General features: G+C 43.1%; 1 protein-coding gene and 1 pseudogene across 1 annotated transcript; both read right to left on the reverse strand.

Annotated features, from left to right (window-relative positions):
• Positions 1-159: 159 nt before the first annotated feature.
• Positions 160-4,023, reverse strand: LOC139568340 (zinc finger protein 436-like). The gene is made up of 3 exons (XM_071390099.1): positions 3,877-4,023; positions 1,926-2,478; positions 160-1,766 (listed from the first exon to the last, which is right to left on the reverse strand). Exons 2-3 carry the CDS (start codon positions 2,452-2,454, stop codon positions 616-618), a joined length of 1,680 nt encoding a protein of 559 aa, XP_071246200.1. The 5' UTR covers positions 2,455-2,478; positions 3,877-4,023; the 3' UTR covers positions 160-615.
• A 1,288-nt stretch (positions 4,024-5,311) lies between these two features.
• Positions 5,312-9,587, reverse strand: LOC139541857 (myosin heavy chain, fast skeletal muscle-like; annotated as a pseudogene).
• Between the last annotated feature and the right edge of the window lie 350 nt (positions 9,588-9,937).

The raw sequence follows: 9,937 nt of genomic DNA on the forward strand, positions 1-9,937 counted from the left end.
GGGCGTGTTGATACAAATGGAAATATATTTACATACACAGCCCTGATTGGTGGATAGGATCGCCTCTAAACTCTAGAGCAGGGATCATCAACTAGATTCAGATTTTTTTTCTCGCGTGGATGGTCATGGGGCCAGAACAAATTGAATACATGAAGCCCAAACCAATAACATTTTATTAAAACATAATAATTTCAAACCTTGCTTACATTTGTATATGATCACATATATATATATATATATCTTATGCGTGGGAATGCTTTGGAACAGATTTTCTAAATTCACATCACTTGGAGCTGATTGGCTGGTGTTTTTACAGTCTTAAATCTCCTACAATAAAAAATTATACATTATTAGATTTTTTTTTACCAGAAAACTTAGGGGGCCAATCAAAACCACCCACGGGCTGCCAGTTGGGGAACCCTGCACTGGAGCCGACCCCACAAACCTCTTCAATATAAGAGGATACATATGCAAATAAAAGATGATTGATCAGATTGTGATGTCATGCTCTGGGCCAAAAACTCTATCCCACCTGAATAGGCTGAAAATATATTTTTAAAGTGTTATTTCACCATTATTAAAACTGCTCTGCTCCTTTGACATCATAAGATGTGTTTACATGTGTTTTATTTCTGTGGTTTGAAGTTGACTTTCTTCTAAAGCAAGAGAACTCTGTCCGGTGTCAGGGCTGTGATACTTTAACTGGTGTGTCTTCAGATTTGATGACTGACTGAAACTTTTCCTACATTGAGAGCATTGGTGAGACTTTTCTCCTTTGTGAGTTTGCTGGTGTCTATTTAGGTGGTGCAACAGACTGAAAACCTTCCCACAATGGGAGCAGTGGTATGACCTATTTTCTGTGTGAGTTAGCTGGTGTGTCTTCAGACTTGAAAACTGACTGAAACTCTTTTCACACTGGGAGCAGTGATAAGGCTTCTCTCCTGTATGAGTTCGCTGGTGTGTCTTTAGATCTGAAGACTGATTGAAACTCTTCCCACACTGAAGGCAGTGGTAAGGCTTCTCTCCTGTGTGAGTTCGCTGGTGTGTCTTTAAGTAGCTTGAATGACTAAAACTCTTTCCACACTGAAAACATTTGTGAGGCTTCTCTCCTGTGTGAGTTCGCTGGTGTATCTTTAGATCTGAAGACTGATTGAAACTCTTCCCACACTGGGAGCAGTGGTAAGGCTTCTCTCCTGTGTGAGTTCGCTGGTGTGTCTTTAAGTAGTTTGAATAACTGAAACTTTTCCCACATTGAGAGCAGTGGAAAGGCTTTTCTCCCGTGTGTATTCTAAGATGATTTTTCAGGGAATCAGGTCGCTTAAAGCCCTTCCCACATTGGGAGCAGTGGATAGGCTTCTCTCCTGTGTGGATCAGCTGGTGTCTATTTAAGGTCTGTGAAAGAGGAAAACTCTTCCCACAAACAGAGCAGTGGAAAGGCTTCTCTCCTGTGTGAGTTATCTGGTGTTTCTTTAGTTTGCTTGGTGCCTGAAAACTCTTCCCACATTGACCACAGGGGTAAGTGTTCTTTCTTTTGATAGTCTTTTTGCGTGGTATGAGGTGAGTTGGACACACGGAACTGCCTCTGCAATCTGAGCAGGGGTGGGGCTTACAAGTGTGTCTTCTCAACTCCTCTGGCTCATAGAAACTAGTGAAGCAGTCCATGCAGTGGTGATGTTTCTGTCTTGAGTTCCTCTGTCTGTGTTGTTTATGGTTTCCTGATGCTGTGGAACTGGGCTCACTGTCTGAACCTGGGTTGGAGCTCTCTCCTGTGGGAATATAAACAGATATAGGGTTAGAATCAGGAACAGAGCATTGGAGATGGTTTAATAGTCTTGTTGATGCAAGCGGACACACAATAAGAGTTTTAGAATCCGCTGTGGCTGCCAAGGCACCAACCTCTCTCCTTACTCCACACCTGAACTTACCTGGGTCAGTGATACTATCTACTTCCTCCTCTTCCTCTAGATCTGGAGCAGACACTTCCCTGTTCTCCTCTTCTTCTTTGACTTCTCTCTCCTCTTCTTCTTCTTCTAGTCCTCTCTCCTTTTTGACACCTCTCTCCTCCAACTCCTTGATAACTGCTTTCTCCTCCAGCTCTTCTTTGACTTCTGTATCCTTGTGTTCCTTTTCAATCTCCATCTCTTCCTCTTTGACTGCTCTCTTCTCCTCCACCTCCTCTTTCATCTCAATCTCCTTATGGTCCTCTTTAACCTCCATCTCCTCCTCTTTAACTGCTCTCTTCTCCTCAACCACCCTTTCTTCTTCTTTAACTTCTACATTATGTTCTTCTACTTTAAGTTCTCTCTCTCCCCCTATCACAATCACATTGAGTTCCAGTGGTTGACTGCAGTCCTCCAGCTTCACTGAGACCATCTCTGGATCCCTCTGTGAGGTTCTCTGTGATGGAACACCACAGCCAGAACCTGGGGACTCTATGGACTTGGGTTCAGCCATAGTAGGCCCATGTGGTAGGTGGATCTGCAGATGGTTTAGTAAAAAGCGGCAGATACAGTGGAGGGTGATTTTCACTCTGCTAAGTCAAGTTACATTCCAAACACTGATTTTCTAAGGTCATAGATAGCGAGCTAGCTAGGTAACTAGCTTCCACGTTTCTCATCACAGGTAGAGTTGGCTTGCTAACTAACCAGAGACACCTAGCAAATTGTTTCTGTTCCGTATATCTGGTATTTTCTCTGAGGTGAAATCAGACTGCATGGGTTCTACTAGGTATCCTCAACTTGAGTTAGCTAACTAGCTACTAAAAAAGATGGTTGTACTGTATATGTTTCGCCTCTCAGCTAGTAATAGGCTGGACAATAGAACGAGTCAATTCACCCAAGGCTGAAAAACAGCAAAAGAACGATGGCTAAGCTGGAACACTAGCGCGAGCCCATAGCAAATTAATGGAAACAAATGTTCGCAGAGCCTGTTTTGACTGGAGTGATGCTTAGAATTCAATTTCGCCTAAATGGCACAAAAAACGGTATCCCTTTTTATTTTACCAGTACAATCTGTTCCTCGGACGGAACTGGGGGAAAAACCAACTTGTGTAGAAAGTAAATATCCGCACCTCGATGATGTCAACTGTGCTTATGTCTGCGTAATGAGAAAGTAGGGAAAAATGACAACGTTGGGATATTTCTGGTCTAGTGATCGACGACAAACAAGCTCGCTGCCCAGACTTACATAATTACATTTTTTAAAACTAGGCAAGTCAGTTAAGAACAAATTCTTATTTACAATGACGGCCTACCGAGGAACAGTGGGTTAACTGCCTTGTTCAGGGGCAGAACAGAGTTTTACAGCTCGGGGATTCAATCCAGCAACACTTTGGTTACTGGCCCAACGCTCCAACAACTAGGCTACCTGCCGACTTCAGAGTTCCATGAGTATCTTTGTTGTTTACATTTTAACTATAAACAACATGAGCAGTTCTGTAGTATCATTGCCAACAATAGCGAAGCAGGCATTGTGACATAGAACAATATGCTGGGAATAGAACGTTCAGAAGGCGAGTTGGTGCCACGGTCCTCAATAGAACTAATAGGAGGTGAAAATGTCCCTACAATAAGGCCTGTTTTTTCGTGATTACTTCAAATCGACGGCAAGCAGTTGGTAAATATGGTCATATTATTAAACTGGGCTCCACGGTGGATGCAATGAACTGGTTTTTATCAGAAAAAAAGCGTTGTTAAAAATGTCATGTGTCCAGCCTACTAGTAAGAAAACAAGCGCGGTAGCTAACGCTAACAGTAGATAGCTACGTTATTGGCCCTCGGTACCCGTTATTACACCATTTGCTCTATCACCGACGCTTGTCAATTGAAGTCATGCTTTAGGCACGCTCATAATTAGTTCAACATATCACAAACTCACCTTCAAACGTTGTGGCTAAAAGTCTTTATCGACAGTTGTTTGACTGAGTAAGAACACGCAAGGTTAAAAACCAAGGATGTAAACTTCCGGATGCGTTCTTCTTCTTCTTCTTTAATGGCGGAATACATAAAACAATGGTGTATTACCGCCACCTGCTGGATGGGGTGAAAACTAAGACTTCTTGTTAGTTTGGCCAGTTTAACACCTGCGCAGTGAAAGCAACATAATCCACCTTCTTTAAGATCAGTGTTTCAGGATCTCTCAACAGGTGAATTACATTTTCAGCTGGCTACGGTGTAATCCACTGCCAATTCCTCCTCATTTACACTATGTCCTTCAACAACGTGCACTGACTCCGCATAGGAGACCTACTGGACAGCTACTGCAAACTCCTTCAAACCTCACAGGGCACTCCGGGCAGTCAGGAACATGATTCCCAGCACAATTGCAGCACCGTACACTCTCTGACTCTTAAGCAACATATTTATTTTGTGGTCATTTTGCAGGGCTCTGGTAGTGCTCCTCCTTGCACAAAGGCGGAGGTAGCGGTCCTGCTGCTGGGTTGTTGCCCTCCTACGGCCTCCTCCACGTCTCCTGATGTACTGGCCTGTCTCCTGGTAGCGCCTCCATGCTCTGGACACTACGCTGACAGACACAGCAAACCTTCTTGCCACAGTTCGCATTGATGTGCCATCCTGGATGAGCTGCACTACCTGAGCCACTTGTGTGGGTTGTAGACTCCGTCTCATGCTACCACTAGAGTGAGAGCACCGCCAGCATTCAAAAGTGACCAAAACATCAGCCAGGAAGCATAGGAACTGAGAAGTGGTCTGTGGTCACCACCTGCAGAATCACTCCTTTTTTGGGGGTGTCTTGCTAATTGCCTATAATTTCCACCTTTTGTCTATTCCATTTGCACAACAGCATGTGACATTTATTGTCAATCAGTATTGCTTCCTAAGTGGACAGTTTGATTTCACAGAAGTGTGATTGACTTGGAGTTACATTGTGTTGTTTAAGTGTTCCCTTTATTTTTTTGAGCAGTGTATATACTATAAGTACTATATCATATTTTTTGTTGTTGTTGCCCTACTTGAAATGTGCTTCTGTAACGGATGTGAAATGGCTAGCTAGTTAGCGGGTACGCGCTAATAGCGTTTCAATCAGTTACGTCACTTGCTCTGAAACCTAGAAGTAGTGTTGCCCCTTGCTCAGCAAGGCTTTTGTGGAGCGATGGGTAACGATGCTTCGTGGGCGTCAGTTGTTGATGTGTGCAGAGGGTCCCTGGTTCGCGCCCGAGGTCGGGGCGAGAGGACGTACTAAAGTTATACTGTTACAATTCTTAGAGATCTTCAATACAGTTGAGTGTAAAAGGTCAGTATTGACCTCTGAGAAGACTGAATCATAGGTGGTGTTGATGTGGTCATATCTAAACATTAGTCAGGTATAGGTTTAGAAGCAGTTCTGTACCTTTCCAGAGTCACGGGTCTTGGCTCTGAGCTTGTTGACCTGAGTCTCAGCGATGTCAGCACGCTCCTCAGCCTCCTCCAGCTCATGCTGAACCTTCCTGAACTTAGACATATGGCTATTGGCTGCTTCCTCCTGGGTGAGGAGAAGAGAGGGAGAGCAGAACATCAGCATTTAAAGTTTGAAGCTTAAGGTAGCAAATATAAATATTATTTTCAACAAAACACATATTGGCAGATTTAGGAAAGCAATGTATATAGGGAGATAGATGATACAGCAGAGGAAGTGAGTGGCTGAACGGGGGATCAAACCGCTGCCTCCAGCACGATCACTAGAACAGCAAATTACAATTCAACCCCTTCTTCTTTAAGTTGGTAACACATTGGCATAGGAGGCACTCAGAAATGTGTATAATTTCATCAGCATTTACTTGCACTATCAACGTTCATTGTTGACTGGTGTGCTGTAGCAACACTTCAACTAAACCGTACGCACATTGCGTTTTGTAGAGAAAAACTACATTTTCGAATGTATGCTTTCAGAGTCTGTGACTCACCGCTTCCTCAGAATGCCTCTTGTAGGCCTTCACTTTCATCTGCAGCTTATCTACCAGGTCCTGAAGTCTGCTAACGTTCTTCTTATCCTCCTCAGTCTGTGAGAGAAGAGCAAAGAATCAATGTCACAAGAGTTTTATACACAAACCTGTCTGTGTTAGTGTCAAGTGTATAAAGAATGCACTTTCTCTTACCTGGTAAGTGAGCTCCTTGACTCTGCGCTCATACTTGCGGACTCCTTTAACAGCATCTACACCTCTTCTCTGCTCGGCCTCCACCTCAGTCTCGAGCTCACGCACCTTTGTGGAAGAAATAAACGTAGGAGTTTGTTGGAGGTTGTGAAATCAGACGTAACAACTATTTGTAAAACAGAGGTATAGTCTTCAACCCAGTCAAGGAGGCACAATTGTCATCTGTTCCTATGTACTCTTTTAAAACATTTATTGAAGGGGTCTGTAATAATAACAACAACTTTTCATTATCTAGGTCAGTGGTTCTCAAAGTGGAATTTACATTTCAATTTGTTTATGTATATTTCTAGCAAGAATAGATTAAACAGCCAGGGATCTTTGGAAAAAGTTTAGAGGGTGCAATACAGTACAATGCAATATTATTCATCCACAATTTATGTTATTAACTCTTCGATAAACAACGGGTCTGGGAGGCTCACAACTCAAATTCTTCTTGTATTTGTAACATGACTATTTATCCAAGTTGTCACGCGTTTAGCGGTGTATGGTGCAGTACCAGTAAGGTGACTAGAGGCCGCCACTCGCATGTTATAATGTTGTGACATTGCTTCTATTATGGGGCTCGCGCCATGGCAGTTGAGAGAAGTTTGCCAAGTGAGCCAACATGAAGACAGAAGCACCGACATAAATACATTTTTATATCTTTATTTTGAAGGTAAGCGAGTGTAAAATCACCATATTCAAGACGGTAATGTCTCTGGACTATGTACATATGTTTGTTGAGATATTATGTTGTATTTTTAGGTTTTTATTAACTTATTAAAGTCCGCTAGCCTAAAAGCTAATTCAGCCATTAGCCTACTAGCTGGTAGCCCCGCATAAGAACGCTAGCTTCCCTAGCAACGGCCAGGGAATGAGACGTAACAATAGAGAGAAATTATTATTATAACATTAATTCGATGAATGTATATTATATTCTGTGTTGATATTTATTGTGAATTATTATTATGATTGAAATGGCAGATTAGAAGAAGTCTGCTGAGACAACAGTTTAAGCCTGAATGAAGCAACTAGATGAATACATTTGCGTTTATTTAAAGGTCTTGGATCAACTCCACTAAATAAGTGTACAATTATTATAATTTGTTTTGTTGTGATCATTAATGCACAGCAATTTCAGCTTTAAAACTGCAACATTTTCTCTGATGCAAAGAAGGGGGACTTAAAAAAATGATTTCCCAGGGCCCGAGACTTGATTAGTCCAGTCATGCACTGCAGAAGTCATAGTAAATCTGCGTGGATGCTATTTTTGATGCACTTTAAAGTAGGAGTTGTGTTCTGATATTATGAAGAGGGTCCCTGATGAATTCGCTATCACAAAAGGGGTGGTCCCCGATGCAAAGGAGTTTGGGAACCCCTGATCTAGGTGGGTTATTGTGAGAACAAGTCACAAAACAATGCTCCTGTGTATTTTTATATGATCAAATACATTTCCAGCAATCAGTCTTTCAATCCACCCTAATCCACCCTGCTGGTAACTCACCCTGGACTCCAGTTTCTGGAGCTGCTTCTTGCCTCCCTTCATGGCCAGATTCTCAGCCTCATCCAGGCGGTGCTGCAGGTCCTTGACTGTGACCTCCAGCTTCTTCTTTATCCTATCCAGTCGAGAGCTGGTGTCCTGCTCCTTCTTCAGCTCCTCAGCCATCATCGCCGCCTAGAATAATAGTTTGTTTAATTTATGCACCAATCATAACGTCCCCCTCAGATCAGTGATTGCCTTCTTGGCCTTCTCCTCTGCATTCCTGGCCTCCTGGACGATGTCGTCCACCTCTCCCTGCACCTGCACCAGGTCAGTCTCTTGACGATCAACTCTTGATGATCGGCTATGAAAAGCCAACTGAAAATTATTCATGATTATTATTTGACCATGCTTGTCACTTATGAACATTTTTTAACATCTTGGCATAGTTCTGTTATAATCTCCACCCGGCACAGCCAGAAGAGGACTGGCCACCCCTCATAGCCTGGTTCCTCTCTAGGTTTCTTCCTAGGTTTTGGCCTTTCTAGGGAGTTTTTCCTAGCCACCGTGCTTCTACACCTGCATTACTAGCTGTTTGGGGTTTTAGGCTGGGTGTCTGTACAGCACTTCGAGATATTAGCTGATGTACGAAGGGCTATATAAAATAAAATTGATTGATTGATTGATTGATTGAGTCTCCAGCTTCTTCTTGGTGTTCAGAAGGCTGGTGTTCTGAAGGAGTAAACAAGATGATTTGTTTGACTCTCAAGAGAACTTGCAAGGCACAAGACTGAAATTATGAAAATCTAAGGCAAACACTGTCAAATTCCAGGTGTGTTTAAACTGTATGCTTGGTTGAGTTTCATTAGAAAAGGCTTTTGACCCATACCTGGGAGTGCAGCAGTCCAACACGCTCGCTGGCGTCTACCAGCTCAGTCTCAGCCACTTTGCGGCCTCTCTCTGTCTGCTCCAGAGCAACTCTCAGTTCCTCGATTTCAGCCACCATCAGACCGTTTCTGCGCTCCACCATGGCTGCCTGCTCCTTCATGTCTTCTGCGACACGGACGGCGTCATCAAGGTGCAATTGGGCATCCTGTGGTTCACAATGACATACGTTCATTAGGACTTGTGGAAGTAGAGGTGATAGGATCAGTGATAGAAATGTTCATTGGTAAGAATTTCCCCAGTATCGCTACCTTTAGTACATAAACCACTCTATTCAAATCCTCTGTTCTATTATTTTCTACAGATTCACAAATCTGCAAACACATCTCACAAATCTCTAGCCATGTTCAGATTTTTGAGCCTGATGTCCCAGTCCCTTTACCTTGAGCTGTCCCTGGACATTCCTCAGCTGTTTCTGGGCCTCAGCGGCCTGCCTGTTGGAGTGGCTCAGCTGGATCTCCATCTCGTTCAGGTCTCCCTCCATCTTCTTCTTCACCCTCAGGGCATCATTCCTGCTCCTGACCTCAGAGTCTAGGGTGCTCTGCATGGAGTCAACCACCCTCTGGCTGTTCCTCTTGATCTGCTCCATCTCCTCGTCCTTCTCAGCGATCTTCCTGTCCACCTCACCCTTGATCTGGTTCAGCTCCAGCTGCACACGCAGAATCTTGGATTCTTCGTGCTCCAGTGTTCCCTGGACAAACAGAAGCAGTCATGCGAGTTGTGTTAAATACATTTGGATGTATATAACACAAGGAAATAAATATATATATATATAATACTACAATACACTCCAATACAGGGATCATTGGACTGTAGCCGGCGTTGGCTAGTGTAACACTGCTTTCCCCATCAAACAGCTGTAGTTTGTACCTCAACCTCGTCCAGAGCGGTCTGGATCTCAGACTTCTCTCTTTCCACTGTCTTCTTGGCCTTCTCCAGCTCATGGATGTTCTTGCCAGTCTCTCCGATCTGCTCAGTCAGGTCAGAGATCTCCTCTGCACACACACACACAGAAGCAGTGGCGGGAAGGGGCATGGGTAGGCAACTAGATTTAGCTGTGGGACGATTTGTCAGAGCGCATGGTCACATTGCAGAAACATAATTATAATATTTTGTACTCTGCAAATTGACCACAATTAACCCAAAAAGAGATTGTATTTGAAAATAACAATAATTCATACCTTGATTACATTGATCATATATCTATTTTTTATTTGTGGGAATACTTGGGATTAGATTACCTAAATAATTTTAAAGAATTCTTGGTGATTTCACTTGTTTTTTGTAAAAATACATTCCAAAAAAATTCACTAACAATTTTGGAAGGCCAAAAAAACAAACATTGCCGGAGCAATTGGGAGACCTATAGCAGTGAGTCGACTCGA

This window comes from Salvelinus alpinus, chromosome 2 (genome assembly GCF_045679555.1).
Source record: "Salvelinus alpinus chromosome 2, SLU_Salpinus.1, whole genome shotgun sequence".
In the NCBI taxonomy this organism is placed as follows: domain Eukaryota; kingdom Metazoa; phylum Chordata; class Actinopteri; order Salmoniformes; family Salmonidae; genus Salvelinus; species Salvelinus alpinus.

Bases quoted from the DNA above. Each gene is read 5' to 3' on its own strand.
- LOC139568340 (XM_071390099.1), bottom strand. From the start codon at position 2,454: ATGGCTGAACCCAAGTCCATAGAGTCCCCAGGTTCTGGCTGTGGTGTT. The intron at 1,767-1,925 runs GTAAGTTCAGGT...ATATTCCCACAG, and splicing joins AGATAGTATCACTGACCCAG to GAGAGAGCTCCAACCCAGGT.